This window comes from Engystomops pustulosus, chromosome 2, assembly GCF_040894005.1.
Source record: "Engystomops pustulosus chromosome 2, aEngPut4.maternal, whole genome shotgun sequence".
NCBI lineage: Eukaryota > Metazoa > Chordata > Amphibia > Anura > Leptodactylidae > Engystomops > Engystomops pustulosus.
Window position 1 is genome coordinate 185,055,501 of NC_092412.1, and position 18,870 is coordinate 185,074,370.

Here is an 18,870-nt window from a genome sequence, read left to right on the forward strand (position 1 = left end):
ATTCACTCAGAAGCTATATTGTTAAATGTATATTCACCTCTTGATTCAAACATCATTTTGACAGTTCTGTACTTGACTCTTGTCCTATATTTTTGCTTCAGCACCTGCTTATCTTACGTTTTGGCCTCACCGAGGAGCCATCGGAGGACTTTTAGGAAAAAAACAAAACAAAACATTCTGTTTAGAGTCTAGATAACGGTCTTTTACATTGAGGTCCCTGGGTCAGCGTACTAAGTATGGACATTTGACCATCATGGTGATCTCCCCAGACAGGCAGTCCAGACGGCCAAGGACCAGAATTTGACAAAGAGCGCTCAGGGTAAGTCTACTTTTATGGTCTACCTTGACTGTCACTTCTGTTTCACTGGCTCCATGGATTGGGTAAGGTAATTTTCTTGTGTGATATTATGTACTTTGCCTTTAAATGTCCATATATGACAGTATGCTCACTATAATTGTGGCAAAGGACCACTTGCAAGGTGACTGGACAGTTACAGACAGTCAGTCTGATGTTAGCTGAAGATGTGAGACGGGAAGGAGTAACCCTTAGATGTCCGCAGTGCTAGAGTGGGAGGTATTCTGTTGGTGATTGTCACATTATCACAGTGCCTATAATACTGTTTGACTGGTGCCATTAACCCCTTACCGACCAGAGACTGTCTGGTAGTCTCAACGGTGAGTACTGAGCTAAAATGTTTGATCCACAGTTGTTCCAGTCCCTGGTGGCCCGAGTGTCATCAGAAGGAAAGGAAAGCTAAAGCCCAGATGACAATGGGACCTGGATGCTGGGAGAAAGGGCTCTGCCCTGCACCCGACAGTAAGTCAAGTAGGCCACAGACAAACAAATACATCCAAAATGACCATACTAGTGCTCATAAACCGCCAGTGGTTTGCCAAGGGCATTACCACCCGTCACTAAACTAGTGAAAACCTTCTTGGTATCTGATCTCTTTTGACTGACTCTATACTCAGGGACACCTTGACTATCTGTGTATCTATAGGGCTGACCAGAATGCCCCCAGGGTAGGAGACTTTACCTACGGTTGGTGCAACAGGACAATGACAGCACAGGTAACTATGTTAGCAGTGTCAGATTTGTACTGGATTTGTGGGGATAGAAGAGTCAGGTCAAGCCTGCCTAGAGACTGGGAAGGGATGTGTACAGTATTGTGATAAAAGGTGTGCATTCCTTCCTTGTCATCCCCAAGGATAAGTTTGATTGGACACAAAGAAAAGGTAGGGAATCCCAAGGGATTCTGGAGGTCCAAGAAAGAACCACCTAAATGACAATGTTTATATAGATACAGTAGGAGTACTAAAGGGTTGGGGGGAGGGGAGGGGGCTGTGACCAATACATTTCCCACCCTCTGCTTATACTCGAGTCAATAGTATTTTTATTGTGGTCGTTGCTGGGAATGTGTAAGACCCTAATAATAAACTTACCCTGTTAAAGTTCGACTGCAATTCATGTGGAATGTGGAATTCATATGAAAATGAATTGGCCAGTCAGTGCCGAGCCATGACCTTCCACTTAAATCAAAAAGGAGTCACTGATTGGCATTTTCCCTTTGTGTCCACAGAATATTTGTGGTGTTCTAACAGCTAAAGAAAAAAACTGGATAAACCTTTTACAAAAGCAAAGTGTGTGGCAGGCAGCTAGTGTGCTCAAAACACCACGATTGGGTACCATAGACCTCTAAGGTGGCTGTGATGTGGCCACAAATTTGGCGGACACGTCACAGCCCCCATAAGTGCATGAAGGCATATATTGCGGGGGAAAAAAAAAAAAAAAAAAACTACATAACCAAAGTAAACCATTGAAAAATCAAATTGGTTGTCCAGGCAACTTTTTGATAGGTGGGAGTCCTAGTGATGATACAACCCCTAAATTAACAGATGATCTGGTCGCACATGTGCCCTGCTGCTGTTCATCTCTATGTTGTGTATACAGATAACTGAGCGACATACTCTGCTATATCAGTCCGTGCCATAGACAATGAACAGAGTGCAGATTTGATAAAAGTAGTATCTTAAGAGCCTAGAACCATCCTATATTTACATAGTGTATTAGTGTTGTATTCCTATGGCAATGCATATGCTACTACAAGTCAGAAAATGCTATTTTTTTTTCTTAAAACGTAATGAATCCATATTTTACATCCACTAGGTAATTGAATAGATGTATAGGTGCATCTCAGAAAACATACAAGGATACAGATAATATTTAGAAATTATTTATATATAAAAAAAAAAAAATCTAAGTGTACACAGCCATAATGTAGAACAGTTCACAAGAAACAAATTGCATCAGGTCATTCAGGAGTTTCAAACTTTGTGTATTAACAAAAAATTGTAATTTTTAACAAAAGAAAAAAAACAAAAAACTTGATTTGGTTAATTTACGACACTTTGTAGCAAAGTAATGTTGTCTCCTTTAAGCATAATACGACCTGTGAAAAGTAAGAAAAAATGATGAACAACCAAAAACAAGTCAATTAATCCATGTAGAAACCATTAAAGAGGACACGTCAACCCCCCCCCCACCACCAAATATGTCCCCCATAATCCTCCCCCAGCCATATTCTAGCAATGACTTTTTTAAAAAAAATTTAGGTTGGCAAAGTTAGTTTTAATTGATCCAACCTCTTACAAAATAAGGGACCGTATCCTGGTATCCTGCCCCCCCCCCCTCCCTGGCAGTCAGACGTATTCATGAGGGGGCTGGGCAACACACCCCCTCCACTCTCCTGTTCAACGGGACGCTGTGAATGAGCCCCTCTACGGCCGTATCACAGAGAGCCGGCAGCGATTGCGCAATATATGAGCTGCTGCTGGCTATTCTTATAGGTGCCCGTTGAAAAGGGGCGTGGAGGGGGTGTGTCGGCCGGCCACCTCATGAATACGGCCGACAGCCAGGTTACAAGATATGAGCATCCAACCTCTTATTTGGTAAGTGGTCGGATAAAAAAAAACAAAAAAAAAAACACCAACTTTACCAACCTAAATTTTAAAAAAATAAAATATATATATATAATTGGTCTTTGCAAAGCTATGTTGGAGCAGTAACAGAATGGTCTGATATTTAGAGGTTTAAGGCTACATACACACTGCACACAGTTATGGCGCTTGAGGGGAAAACATTTACATCCTACCCATTCTCTGAATTCGGGAAGGTCAAGACTAATGGATCATCACAACAACTTATACATCAGGTGTAATAAGCCACTGAATTCTTGCATATCTTAAATATATCCCATGGAGAATAACAGATCCAGAATATCATTTGACAAGAACATCTGCAGAATCAGGGCAATTGGACCCAATGTGGGAGATGGCTAAATTAAAAACTCATATATACAGTTTTAACTACTTTCAGAATCCTTTTAATTGTCCCCAGCTTCTAGAATCAAAGGGGATGTCACCAGGCATTTTATTTAGCATAATCAGATATTGGCTGTTGAGATACTAATCTGCACAGTGAGCGGTCATGTTGCTGAGGCAACCATCTGCCGCGCAGCAACAAACCTACACCGTTCCTATTCTAATGAATCAGGCGCGTACACTGGACCTCAGGCTGTTGCCATAGCAACCCAACAGACCAGCATCCAGTCATGTCTCTCCGAGCTCCACTATCATATAGGACAAAGAGGCTTTCATGAAAACCCATTAAGATCAGTACAATGAACACATTAATGTCCTGCAGCATCCACTCAGGGTATCCAAACTACATTTTGCAAGGGTGCGAGGCATTCAGGAACACGTCCCTGTATCAAAACAGCAAACTTCTACAGAATAGGGGAGATGTATCACAGGCTGTGATCGCACACCAGCATATGACGACATCCAGCCCCTCCGGATTAGGCCTCCTGATGTATTCGGCGGGGCAGCTGCAAAGCGTATATACACTTCTGCACCAGGTCCTACCGCGTGTATTGAGTGTGCCAGTGACACGCTCCTTGTACCCTTGGCATGGAGATGGTGTATAGGGCATTATAATCACAATTACTGGCAGTTTTCTTGCAACTGCAATTATTTCAGGGCTTCTTCAGCGGTTTTCTGGCATAAAAGCCCTGATAAAAGGTCCCCTATAAAATAATCTAACACCACAGACACATGTTCCCACCAAGATGACATGGCACTGCCAAACCCCATAGAGCGGCAGAGTTAAGAAGGTGCATAAACTTCTTACCAAAGTATCAAAAACATACTGAAAGTGAAAATCAACATGGATTACGTCTACTACTAGTTCTTTGCCATGTCTTTAGGAAGCTTTCTAAACAAGCAGTGTATGTAATAGTACCGGGTATATATTGCAAGGCTTTTAATGGGCATGGCATCACATGTAGCATGTGTGTACATGTAGCTTTAGGAAGGTTTAGGGTACCATGACTGTGCATAACAGAAGTCAATGGGGTTCTCTAGCCATGGCCGTTTTAGCATTGAGTAGTAATTAACCAGACAAGAGTTTAGAAATTTCCAGGAACAAGCATATGCATATTCTTTAGCTAAAGAAAGCTTACATGCCCTGATGGAACATTGGCAAGGTTAATATGATGAACCTCAGCTGCATAAGAACTTGCTGGTAACGCAGTAGCTCCGGACATGGCTCCCTTTAATTCAGACCTAATATATTTGTCTAATAACTCACCAAGCTGTTTTCGTGACTTTGTTTTCAGATGGATTTCTTCAGCATCATCCAAAACCAGGTTCATATATTCATCAAATCCCTATAAATTATGTAAAATAAAATTTAAAAACAAAACCAAAAACACAGCTCAACACAAAATTGGCTACATAACATTAGTTCAGTCAGATGGTGAGAAAATTACTTTCGAGGTCAGAAGCTTTCTTTGCAATGTAGTCCTTTTATCAGGTGACTCCAAAGTGACATGTATTATGTAACAAGGATTCTAAGGTCACACCCCTAAAATAATCAACAACAGTGAGGAAGCGTTCACATGTGTCGTTTTGGGATGCATTTAAACACACATGTTTTCCCAGGTTACCATACTTTGAAAATTTGTCTTCATTGCTGGAAGTGTAAGCAGTTGTGTTAAAAATGTTCACAGCTGCTTACATTGCCAGCACTGAAGAATAACGCTTTCAAAGCAGCCAAACGCATAGTAACAAAAAATGGATACATCCTGACACATGTGTTTCAACGCACACCAAAAGTCAAGTGTGAACACACACTCAGGGTGCTTTCACACAGTGCATTTTTTAACTAACTGAAAACACATGTCTTTCTGCATGTTTAACATGTGCTTGGCTGCTTTGAATCTGTTTTTCTTCATTTGTGGTAAACATGCAAAAATGCTTGCGTTTTCAGTGCGTTTCAAAACTGTCCAAGAATTTACTGTGTGACAGCACCCTCATGGCACTTACAACTGCATCACAATTAGTTTTGAGGTGGCTTTTAGGTGCAAATTTGTTAATTTAACAGATAAAAAGACAAGAATTGAATGGGTGAATTTTTATTTTGAAAAGGAAACCGGTTCCGCAAAAGTCTTTCACCTATTTAAGGGGGATTTCCACGAAGAACAAGGTTCTTAAATGTACTCAGGATAACAAAATAACACATTCTCCAATTCACTGTTATTAACAAAAATAAAGCATTTCACAGATATAAGTTGAACCTGTCTCTATCAGTCCGGCTGTACACCATTTCAGTTGCCCCTAGACACAACCCTGTAACTTCTCCCTGCACTCTAGCCACGCCCCCTCACACTGATATGGATGTCCTGCTGGCAGCAGCGTGAGGAAAACTACGAGCTGCAGACAGATAAGTTATTTATCTGGGGAGACACAGCAGGAAGGCACAGCAGATGTAGTATTTTGTGTAATAGCAGAAATTTAGGAAAGCCAACATTATGTGTAATAAGTTTCTACTGGATCTTATCTCTAAGTGTCAGATAAGTTCTTTATCCAGGGCGGAGGGAGGGAGGTATGTAGCAAAGGTGACAGTATGTGTGTGTAGCCAAGATGTAGACGTGCCGAGAATGTTATATGCATGTCATGAATCCCATCACCTCTCATCTCTGATATGTCTCATCTTTCGTTCTAGGTGTCAGATACTAGTACAATATTAAAAAGTTAAATAAAAGTGTATATAAACCTGTACCCTGATAATCTAGCCACATTGTCAGCTCACAGAACTAGATGGATCATAATGTGTCTGCTTAGAGACTCCCTGCCCACACCATCACTGAGTAAAACTGTAAAAGTAAAGGGTTAAAAATTATTTTTATTGTGTTAACATCACTAGGGGATTGAGATTTGAGAATTTTCGTTCATGGGAAAACATGTGTAAATTAACAAAACTGCACCTAAAACCACTGAACACGTGATGGCACCCTCAGGCCGTGCATTGAACCCGGTTTTGGCCCGTTTTAAGCAGTCTGTTAAAAAAACGCATGCATTTTTTGAAAACGCATCTGTTTTTGAGAGGTTTTACCAATTATCTTAAAACGGGTCAAAAACGGGTGCGTTTTCTGAACGCAATGTTAACACCCTAGAAATTAAATCTAGATCATACGATAACTTTCAAAGAAACAACCCCCCCCCCCCCAAAGGATCGATATCGCACTGAAAATTCTGGCATTGGTGCAACCCTATACCCATGTTGTACTTGCTTTGGTAAGTTTTCCTCTTCTGTCTATAAGTGCCACAGGTCATGTAACCCACCAGCAGCTGCTTTAACCCCTTAACGCCGAAGCCACTTTTCACCTTCCTGACACGTCCCATTTTTTTCAAATCTGCCCTTTGTAACGCTTTAACATATCCAAGTGATTTTGAAACTGTTTTCTCGTGACACTTTGTACTTCATGTTAGTTTAAAAATGTATGCGTATATTTATAAAAAAAAAAAACAAAAAAAAAAAAACAAAACAGATATTTGGTGAAAATTTGGAAAAAGTCTAGATTTTTGAAATTGAAAATTTCCTACTTTTTTCATACGTAGTCATAACAGCAAAACAAACTTGATAACTAACATTAACCGAATGTCTGGTTAATGTGGACATGGTTTTTTTTAATCATTCTCTCATTTTTTTAAAGATGTTATGGGGCTTTGAACTTTAGGTACGATTTCTCAAATTTCATAAAAAACACAAAATCACTCTTTTGCAGGACCTGCTTAGATTAAGTCACTTTAAGAGGCCTAAATAAAAGTAAAACCCCATAAATTACCCCATTATAAAAACTACACCCCTTAATGTATGTAAAACAACTTTCTTGGAGGTTGTTAACCCTTTATTTTACAGGGGATCGGATGCAATTTTGAAATTTAAATTTTTTTGGCTAAATGAATGTGTTTTTCAAAAAATGTACAAATTCTCAGTGGATAAAATACCAAAACTGTCCACAAAGTTTGATACCCAATTTCTCCTGAGAGTAACAATACCCCATGTGTGGCGTAACCTGCTGTATGGGCACACGCCAGGACATTGAAGGGAAGCTGCGCCATTCAGAGCAGATTATGCCTTATCCCTTTTAATTGGCTATACAATCTTTATTTCTTGGGAAATTTGGAAATAAAAAGGGCTTTTTTTTGTGACATTAGATACACTTGACAAATACTTCATTTAAGTGGGTCATTAGCTCATTGATGAGATTTTATTATCTCTTAAATGTATGTAGGAAAAAAAAAAATTGTACATTTTTGTTTCCTTTCTCCTTGCATTTTTTTGGGGTCATTCACTATACCATAAAAATAACTTTATTCTATGGATCACTATGGTTATGGGGATACCTCATTTATATATTTTTTTTTATATATTTTTACAATTTTACTGAATAAAAACTAATATAGAGAAAATCTCACTTATTTTTGTATCGCCATCTTTACGGAGATATAACGCTAATATTTTTTTGGTTGACAGAGCTGGTTTAGGGCTTATATTTTGCGTGTTGAGTTGTCCTTTTCAGTCATACCATTTTGGCGTACATAACTTTTTTTGATCACTTTTAGAAGCAATTTAATGAAAAATGTACATTTTTGGCGAGTTTTTCGGGTTTCGTTTTTACGGCGCTCACCAATCAGGTCCAATAATGTTACCGAGTTATTGTTCAGATTGTTACGGATGCTGCGATGATTTTGTGTTTTTTTTTTTTTTTTACTTTATTAGATATGTATAGGGAATGTTTGTGTTTAGGGGACTTTAACTTTATTTAATTAATTTTATTAATAAATGTTTATATCAAGTGCTTTAAACATTTTTATTTTTTACCTTAACAGGTTGGCGTGAACAAGCGATCCTCTGATCACACGTGACCTTAGCATGTAAGGGGTTAATGCCTGCTCTCATCTGATCGCAGGTACTAGAAATGTTCAGGAGCCGGTACCAGAAGCATGACGTAATAATACTGCAAATTGCGGGAACGCACCTCCCGCCATGCAGTATTATTACGTCAAATGTCGGGAAGGGCTTAAGGACACCTCAAATCCAACAGGTTACTAGGCTATATGTTCATTACTGAATCTATATGGACATGGGAGTGGTGTTCACATAGGACGAGCATTCAAAAAAATTTACACTAGAGTCTATGTAGTCTCTAATAAAACAATAATACTGTGGGTATAGTATTTAAATACTTACAATGATGCAACCTTCAATACGCATGTTCACCTGCTCATAGAGCCAGACTTGGATCCTAGATCTCTGTAAAGGTAACAGTGAAGTCATCAGCAAAGGAGCCAAAATGGGGGGGGGGGGGTTGTATCAATCTGTCTACGCCAGAAAACTTGAGTGCTGTGCGCCACATTTACTGAGGGTGCAGCCACATGTTCAGTTTTACAGATGTCATTTTTGAAGCCAAAAGCTGATGTAATGCGTTTCAAAAGGCATGAAAACAAAACCAAAACGCAACGTGTGACTGCGACCTTAAGGTTTACACCATTTTTAGGCTGTTTTCTGACTCGTTTGTTGGCTCGTTGCATCTTCATTGCCTTTGGAAACGCATTACTAGAGCTAAGGAGAGGCAATTTCCTAATTACATTACTGTTAACATTTGCATTAATAGAACACATGTTAACATGTGTTAACAGTTTGCAAAGTATTGTATGTTTACAGTAATGTGTAAACCTCTCCTCAGCTGTTGTAAAGTGTTTCAAAACGGATTGAAAATGCAACGAGTGTCCGCACCCTATGATGCTGGATGATTATTCTGGTGCAGTCTGACACAATGGGGAGATTTATCAGAAGTGTCAGAACTGTTCTAGTTGTTGATCATGAGCAGAGCCGACGTGGGAAAATGCAAGCAGAGCTCCGATTGCCATGCGCAACTAGGAATGCTGGTGCAGCAGCAAATTAGTTCTATTCTGCACGGGACCAACATTTTAATACATCTCCCCAATGTACGTTAGTGGCGCTATATACATCCACACACACGGTGTAACAAAAAGGTTAAAATGATCGAATATCTCACAAAATACATACCGGATCGGAAAACTAAAAATATAAGTGTCAAAATGTTTTTTTACAAAAATGGATCCAATGACACAAAAGTTGACGCTGTATTTTTACCCACCAAGGGTGAGGTGGGGGAAGCGGCGATCCATTGCCATGACTGCCTCGGGTCACACAAAGATTTGAGGCTTTCATGTTTTAGGCCATCTATTACAATGTGCAATTTGCACATTATAATAGAAGGTGTGCAAAATCCCCATCTACTGCCATACTGTAGTATGGCAGTATATGGTAGGATCAATCAGACAACCTACGGTTAAAGTACCCCAGGGAGTCTGAAAAATAGTAATTAAAAAATATTAAAAACCCTAAAAATTCTAATCACCCCCCATTCCCTAGAAGTCATAAATATGCAGTAAGAATCATAAACACATTGAGTATCGCCGCGTCCGAAAATGCCCGATCAAAATATAACGGTTTTTCATTGCGTTTAACCCTGTACCGGAAAATAGCGACCAAATTTTTTGCCATTTTGAAAATTATTTTAAAAATTCAATGAAAAGCGATCAAAAGGTCGTACAGTCAAAAGTCGCAAAAAATGACATCACCCACAGCTCCGTAAAACAAACTATGAAAAAGTTATTAGTGTCAGAAGATGGCAAAATGAAGAATTTTTTTTTTTTTTGTACAGGAGGTTTTAATTCTTGTAAATGTATGAAAACAGTATAAAACCTATACAAATCTGTTATCCCTGTGATCACACTGACCCAAAGAATAAAGTAGACATGTCATTTGGGGCACACAGTGAAAGCTGTAAAATCCAAGCCCACAAGAAAACAGCGCAAATGCAGTTTTTCATCATTTTTACTGCATTCAGAATTTTTTTCCCCACTTCCCAGTATACAGCATAGAATATGAAGGTGGGGAGTGAAAAATAAAGATGCAAAAATGAAAAAGGGCCTGGTCCTTAAGGGGTTAAACATTGCCAGACATTGCTGCCCTCCCCCCTCAATGAAACTGAAAATATGTATATCCTATATATACTTACATTTTGGAGATACCTGAAGATCAGATTCTGAAAACAACGAGTTAAGGCAATTTAAAAAGTAACATCAAGGTATTATAGTACATGACTCGGCACTATGGTACTAGAAAGACAGAGCCTATAGTCACATAACTCTTATGCTCATGCAAGATGAATGTCATACACATGTATGACTTAACAGCTAGATGTACAGGAGATCCCTACACATGTATATGCTCCCCGCCTCCCTGATGTACAGGAGATCCCTACACATGTATGTGTTACCCGCCTCCCTGATGTACTGGCGATCCCTACACATATATAAGTTACCCGCCTCCCTGATGTACTGGCGATCCCTACACATATATACGTTACCCGCCACCCTGATGTACTGGTGATCCCTACACATATATACGTTACCCGCCACCCTGATGTACAGGAGATCCCTACACATATATACGTTACCCGCCACCCTGATGTACAGGAGATCCCTACACATTTATATATGTACACTGCCACCCTGATGTACAGGAGATCCCTACACATGTATATGCTCCCCGCCTCCCTGATGTACAGAAGATCCCTACACATGTATATGTTACCCGCCACCCTGATGTACAGGAGATCCCTACACATGTATATGCTACCCACCACCCTGATGTGCAGGACATCACTACACATGTATATGTTACCCACCACCCTGATGTGCAGGACATCACTACACATGTATATGTTACCCACCACCCTGATGTGCAGGACATCACTACACATGTATATGTTACCCACCACCCTGATGTGCAGGACATCACTACACATGTATATGTTACCCACCACCCTGATGTGCAGGACATCACTACACATGTATATGTTACCCACCACCCTGATGTGCAGGACATCACTACACATGTATATGTTACCCACCACCCTGATGTGCAGGACATCACTACACATGTATATGTACACCGCCACTCTGATGTACAGGACATCACTACACATGTATATGTACACCGCCACTCTGATGTACAGGACATCACTACACATGTATATGTACACCGCCACTCTGATGTACAGGACATCACTACACATGTATATGTACATTGCCACCCTGATGTGCAGGAGATCACTACACATGTATATGTTACCCGCCACCCTGAAGTACAGGAGATCCCTACACATGTATATGTTACCCGCCACCCTGATGTGCAGGACATCACTACACATGTTTATGTTACCCGCCACCCTGATGTGCAGGACATCACTACACATGTATATGCTACCCGCCACCCTGATGTGCAGGACATCACTACACATGTATATGTTACCCGCCACCCTGAAGTACAGGAGATCACTACACATGTATATGTACACCGCCACTCTGATGTACAGGAGATCCCTACACATTTATATATGAACACTGCCACCCTGATGTACAGGACATCACTACACATGTATATGTACACCGCCACTCTGATGTACAGGAGATCACTACACATGCAGATCACTACACCCTGACGTACAGTACACGTGATGTTCGGGCTCCTGATCACAATGCGCGCCCGCACGTGCGCTCATCCTCAGCCGCCACCGCTTCCCCGCAGCAGGAGAGCAGCTCCCGACTCCCAGCAGAGTGAACCCCTTGCATACAAAAGGATACGATGGGTTGAACCATCACTTTCTGCACTTTCTGCCCCTGTCCGCGGTACGCCATCTTCTCCACAGAGCAGCCACTTGTGAGGAACCGGAATCACAATCAAATGGTGCAACCAACCAGGCGCCGTGACGTCAGATAATCGCCGGAAGAGCTGGACACGAAGCTCCGGAAGAGACGTGACGTACACTCCGGAAATAGACCTTTCCCGCCAATTCATGGTAACAAGCGCCGGGCTCTTCGTCATCAAGATGTGCCAGGTTTGTGAGGTCATCCTGTCATGTGACACCAAGAGTTTGTGTGGACAGTCGTTGTTACTGCGTATTGCCATGTCCAGTAGTTCTGGGACGGCGCTCTCTGATCTCCATTAGGGTGCGGTCACACGTTGCGGTTACAACTGCACCGCAAACCGATTTTCGATGCAGTTTTGTTGATTTAACAGGTGAAAGATATGAACTGAACTGGTGAATGTGATTTTAAACGAGAAACATGTTCCACAAATGTAATTCACCTTTTAAATTAACAAAACTCTCCTAAAACCACCTCAAAGCTGACTGAGCTGCAGTTTTAGCTGCAACGTGTGACCGCACCCTAAGTCATGAGATGTAGCGTTAGGCAAATGTCCTGCCATATAGAAGACCTCAGCTGTTTTCACGCAGTTTTGTAATAGTGATCCCCTGTGATATGTCAGATGGATGAACATTCGTAGTAAAAAATCAGACAGCACATTGATGCTAACTGCAGTTAATAAATTTGTTTTGTTAGCTTTAGCCTGAATAACAAAAATCTTGAGTAATGTGGCACCTAGAAACAAAGTTCTTGTTTCAGTGTAAAGAGGAGAATCTTCCATTAACTATGGCACAAGGATTGTGCTTCTAGTTGCCACAGAGCCAGCAGATATCCCCAGTTAATGTTACCTGCAGGAGAGTAATTTTTATGTGTTGCTGTCATTTATTAACAATAGATATCTTCATGTATATTTAAAGAGGGCCTGTCACCTGTAAAAACTGCACTAGGAGCTGCTTACTAAAGTTAGAAACTCCTAGTGCACCAACAGACGCAGCAGTGTTGCACTGCTAGCATTTTCGGAAACCTCTGATAACGCTAGCAGACACTGCCGCGATGTACACTAGAAACGCCAGACCGTGCTGTAAGCTGTCCGACGTATTCATGAGGTGCTGCCTCTCCCCCGACCCCTCATGAATACGTCGGACCGCTTACTGTGTGGTCCGGTGTTTCTAGTGTACATCGCTGCAGTGTCTTCTAGCATTATCGGCGGTTTCTGATAACACTAGCAGTGTAACACTGATGCTTCTGTTGTAGCACAAGGAGCTGCTTCGTGTCTTTTGGACTGTGCACCTTTTTAGGGGCTAAAACGGCATGTGTGCACTGGGATTGTGGCGCAAGCGACCCTTTTTGTGGCACAGCTGCTCTGGCACAAATTAGTGGACGTGCATATGTATGTCCTCTAAAGCAGTGTTTCCCAACCTTTTTGTATCTGCGCACCAGCTGCACCTAAATGATTTTTCCAGGGATTGGGGCCAAGTCATCCTTTTACCATGGTCATTGGAAAAAAAAATTGTGTGCCCTACAAATACTCCATATCTAACCCCAACCCAATATAATGTCCGATTTCCACTATAGTGCCCCTTTTTCTGTAGCTCTCTTTTAATGTCCTGGTCAGAGGACGACTACAGAAAATGGGACATTATAATAACCCTTTTTCTACAGCGACCCCCACACACCTATAATGTCCCTTTGTCTTTGGGATTTTCACTGAAATGTCCACAGCAGTGCTCCCCAAAATGCAATGTCCCCAACTGTGCTCCCCTCACCCAATGAAACGTTCCTAACAGAGCCCCCCAGCCAATGAAATGTCTCCAGCAGTGTCCCCTACCCAATTAAATGTCCCCAGCTGAACCTCCCCCAATGCAATGCCCCCAGCCCTGCTCCCCTATTAATAAAATGCCCCAGTAGTGCCCCACCATAAAATGTCCCCAGCAGTGCTCCCCCACAATGAAATATTCCCAGCAGTGCTTCCACCCCTAATGCAATGTCTCCAGCAATGCTCCCCTCCAATAAATTGCCCGAGCAGTGCTTCCCCATTAATGAAATGCTCCCAACAGTGCCCCTCCACAAATGAAATTCCCTGAGCAGTGTTCTTCCTCATACAATGTCCCCAGCAGTGCTCCCCACCCCTAATAAAATGCCCTGAGCTGTGCTCCCCCTAATGAAATAATGAAATGTCCACAGTGGAGGTCCCATAAAATGCCCCCAGTAGTGCTGCCCCCCAATGAAATGTCTCGAGCAGTGCTCCTCCATAAATGAAATGCTCCCCCCCCCCACTAATTAAATCACTAATGAAATGCCCCACCCCATATAATGCCCCCACCAATGAACTGTTCCAAGCAGTGTTTCCCCCTACTAAAATGTCCCCATCAGTGCGCCCCCGCCCCCCCCCCCCCCCCCCCCACGAAATGTCCACAGCGGTGCTCCTCATCCCTAATAAAATGCCCCCAGCAGTGCTCCCCACCCCATAATAAAACTCTCCCAGCGGTCTAAGTGACACCTGGTCTTCACCAGAGCCTGCCGCGACTGGAGTACAGCATTGGAATTGCACCACAAATTAGGGGGCATATCGTTGGACGGTCCAACTGATTCGGACTGAGAGTGTATTTAACTTTTAAATTGTGTCACAAACCCTTTGTTTAAGATGCGCCACAAAAAAGATGGTGAACTCTGTCGGACCTGAGTGGGGAACCGACACAAAAGAATGATTTCAGGCACACAATCTAAGTGAATAGCCGCACGCCGCAGGACAATGCACTTTCAGTGAACTCCAGTGACCGGGTAACACATTTTCCTTTTTTTAATCATACATTACACAAAAAAATCTATAATTAAAGCTACAATAACAGTCTTTTTTTAGCAAAAAAAAACACGCGCAGTGACATTGACAAAAAAACTAGGTGGTGATACAAAAAAGTCCCCCCCCCCCAAAAAAAAAAAAAAAACTTAAAAGAAACCTATAAATACGGTATTGTTGTATGCATAATGACCCAGAGAAAAAAAGTGATTATGTTATTTACGTTCAACAACATAGGCAGAATATTTTTTATTAGAAAAGACTGCATCTAATATGTGTTCTTTTTTTAAATGTACTGCACAGAAACATTCACCAGCAGGGGATATGAATCCCAATATTGTGCTATTATTAACTACATTTTGCGCCCAAAAATCAAGACCCCATATAGGTATGGTAAATGGAAATATAAAAATTATAGTTTGCCGAAGGAATTGACATGTATAAATATGTATATATATATGTATATATATATGTATATGTATATGTACACTCAATGCTCAATTGGTACCAAGGGGCCCAAAGAGTGCCAAGAAAATATTCCCCACACCATGACACCACCACCACCAGCCTGAACCGTTGATACAAGACAGGATGGATCCATGCTTTCATGTTGTTGATGCCAAATTCTGACCCTACCATCCGAATGTCGCAGCAGAAATCGAGACTCATCAGACCAGGCAACGTTTTTCCAATCTTCTACTGTCCAATTTCGATGAGCTTGTGCAAATTGTAGCCTCAGTTTCCTGTTCTTAGCTGAAAGGAGTGGCACCCGGTGTGGTCTTCTGCTGCTGTAGCCCATCTGCCTCAAAGTTCGATGTACTGTGCGTTCAGAGATGCTCTTCTGCCTACCTTGGTTGTAACGGGTGGCGTTTTGAGTCACTGTTGCCTTTCTATCAGCTCGAACCAGTCTGCCCATTCTCCTCTGACCTCTGGCATCAACAAGGCATTTCCGCCCATAGAACTGCCGCTCACTGGATGTTTTTTCTTTTTCGGACCTTTCTCTGTAAACCCTAGAGATGGTTGTGCGTGAAAATCCCAGTAGATCAGCGGTTTTTGAAATACTCAGACCAGCCCTTCTGGCACCAACGACCATGCCACGTTCAAAGGCACTCAAATCACCTTTCTTCCCCATACTGATGCTCGGTTTGAACTGCAGGAGATTGAGTTGCCGCCATGTGATTGGCTGATTAGAAATTAAGTGTTAACGAGCAGGTGGACAGGTGTACCTAATAAAGTGGCCGGTGAGTGTATATATGTATGTATATATGTAGATATATATATGTTTTAGAGATTGGCATCATTTGCTCTAATGACTTCAGTGGCACTTCAACTATTTCATAAACCTACCCCAAGAATCACTAAGTTAAGCACAACTATGAGCTGTTTCCCCAAAAATAAGACCCCCTCTGAAAATAAGATCTATCATATGTTTAGGATATTGTCCTAAGGCTTGTGTATACTTTTCTTTGGACTTTGGAACTCTTTTCATCATAAACATCGAGCTACACTATATGCATATCCACACTGCGCCACTCCGTCTTATATGCGCCATAACCTCCCGCTGGTATACCTGTACTCATATGGACTGCGCTGACAGCTTTGTATTTCATACTATGTTGTCTTGGCGATTTGTAGATAATGCATGTTTATCGCATGGGGCTAGGTACTCTATTTGGATATTTACAATGGTTAGCCCTATATTTGCTACTATGCATCTATAGCTTGCACCTTACTTAACGGATAGGTATCCAATATTGCGGTCTTGCTTTTACAAACTCTGTCCTACTGCATTATATGTATATGCACATTGCGCCGTTCCACTTTTGTATACACCCTCACCTTTCGTCATTGCTCCTGTACATGAATCTTGCGCCGTTTCATTTTGTATATGCTTGTATCTTTTGTCGTCACCCTTGTACTTTATATTTATATATATACAGCGCCGATAGCTCTGTACCATATATATTATGCCGCTTTGGTGATTTTTAGACGACACAATTTTTTGTTCGCAGTAGTCAGTTACGTCATCTTTTGCAAGGATTAGATATTCACTTATTATCATGCGCCTTTCGTTTGTATTTTTTCGACAGATATGAATCTACTTGAGCTGTACTTACCGCAATCATGGCTCGTATATCTCTTGCCGTTTCTTCCTTTTTCTGCTGTGCAGCAGATTGGACGTTCATACCCAGCTCTGGGTCCGCCTCCGTTGCTTGGCAACACACACACGCCAGGCTCGGATCTCAGGCCATCATGACCCGGAAGTAGTTCATATCGCACCATGACGACATGGATCAGGACTTGGTTCACATATCATGATGCCCATGCGTACTTGGAATCGGCGGGGGGTCTTCTGATCTGGTACCTTTTGCGGACTCATTACGAGTTGGAACGCATATTTTGATGCGTTTAACATTACAGGGGGCGGCATAGCAAGACATTCACACACTTTCGGGGGGAGGGATTAGATGATTTAAATAGCTGGGTTTATTTCCCTTCCTATATCCCCTGAGGAAGCCTGCTAGACGGGCGATACGCGTGGGGCATTTGTGGTCTCTCCTCTCTATGCTTTGCATTAGGTAATGTGATGTACTCCTTCATGGTATCTAATTGAATCTACTGTTTACATATCTAGCTGCTATCCCTTTGCATGTAGCACTTTATCTATGTGTTTCATTATCTGTATGTATATGATTTATTGGTGTGATGACTTTCACACTTCACTTACAGTATATTAATCAATTATTTTTACAGAGACACTGTCCATTTACTCCATGCACTACACACTATAAAGTTTAAGTGCTTTATTGGTTCACATAGTATAGGCACATTTGCACTTTATTATTATATACATAGATTAAAACCTTGGACATTACTGCTCTTTGTGTGGCTTTGTGCATATATACATTTTTAGCAGCTTTGTTATCTATTTATATTTATTTTTGTTGTATACATGGGGAATATCTCTTTGAGGAGAGACCATTATGTTCTTATCCCCTTCATTGGGGTTTTTAAATGTTTTTATTTGTACTTTGATGGAATAATAAATTGATTTTGCTTGCACATCCGCTTTTTTTCTTCTTTTCAAATCATCACTGTATTTTGGGATGTGATATTAGTTTATTTAATTCCCCCCCCCCCCTTCTTCAAAAAATTGCTTGAAAATAAGATCTAATGCACTTTTTTTCAGGCCTAGCAGAAGTTATAGCTACCGCTCCCCCCACACCATACACTAGTGTTAGGTTGCGCTACGAGCAGCTACCTGGACAAGAAGTCTTCATAGAGTCACATGAAATTCAGAGTTATAAGACTGTTAGATAAGTTGTTGTTAGGCAAGTTTGTTCATAAATTCTGGATTTTTTAATGTACCTTAGACAGGGGCGCACCATCCATGAGGCAATGTGAGCAGTCTGTCTTGGGAGGCACTCCTCTTTGCCTGTAGGTGGCAGAAAACTTCAATCCCCATTTTCTGTGTGCGATCGTGCCCACAGATCCATGAACAAGATTCAGCTGTCTATGTGACAGCCCCAGCGGTGAACGAAGCCTGTCTGCGGCCCGAGGCGAGCCATAGAAAAACGCTTCCCATATGCTGCAGGTGCCGGCACCTTCTTAAAGCATCAGTAAGTGCAACAGAATTTTCATTCCCACCTTTAAAGAGGTTTTCTCATCTGGGCATTCACGTTCAGTTTCATTAATCTGCCATATATAAACATTTCTTCAATTGGATGTTATTAAAAAAAAATGTTCCTGTGTGAAGATAATTTCTCATAAATGTAGTCATGTTCTCCCTTAGAAACAAGATGGCTTCCTCGTATACGACCACCTCATAGCTTGGCAGCGGGGGCCAGACATGCGCTATTGAGTTCTGTCTGACCTCCTGGATTCAGCGTTCATTACCACAGGACGGCTATTAGATATGCAGTAAC

At 41.5% G+C, this 18,870-nt stretch overlaps 2 protein-coding genes across 2 annotated transcripts in view; one reads left to right on the forward strand and one right to left on the reverse strand.

Moving 5' to 3' along the window:
• Positions 1-2,220: 2,220 nt before the first annotated feature.
• SNRPE (small nuclear ribonucleoprotein polypeptide E) lies at positions 2,221-12,291 on the reverse strand. The gene is made up of 5 exons (XM_072137587.1): positions 12,085-12,291; positions 10,455-10,481; positions 8,597-8,659; positions 4,649-4,727; positions 2,221-2,450 (listed from the first exon to the last, which is right to left on the reverse strand). Exons 1-5 carry the CDS (start codon positions 12,136-12,138, stop codon positions 2,395-2,397), a joined length of 279 nt encoding a protein of 92 aa, XP_071993688.1. The 5' UTR covers positions 12,139-12,291; the 3' UTR covers positions 2,221-2,394.
• The window catches only part of TRAF3IP3 (TRAF3 interacting protein 3), a 105,363-nt gene continuing 98,513 nt past the window's right edge, over positions 12,021-18,870 (forward strand). Inside the window, exon 1 of the mRNA XM_072137583.1 lies at positions 12,021-12,338. The gene's annotated coding sequence lies outside the window, so the exon portion shown is untranslated. The remainder of the gene's footprint in view (positions 12,339-18,870) is intronic.

Bases quoted from the DNA above. Each gene is read 5' to 3' on its own strand.
- SNRPE (XM_072137587.1), bottom strand. From the start codon at position 12,138: ATGGCGTACCGCGGACAGGGGCAGAAAGTGCAGAAAGTGATGGTTCAA. The intron at 10,482-12,084 runs GTATCCTTTTGT...CGTTGTTTTCAG, and splicing joins AAGTGATGGTTCAACCCATC to AATCTGATCTTCAGGTATCT. The intron at 8,660-10,454 runs GTAAGTATATAT...TTACCTTTACAG, and splicing joins TCTTCAGGTATCTCCAAAAT to AGATCTAGGATCCAAGTCTG.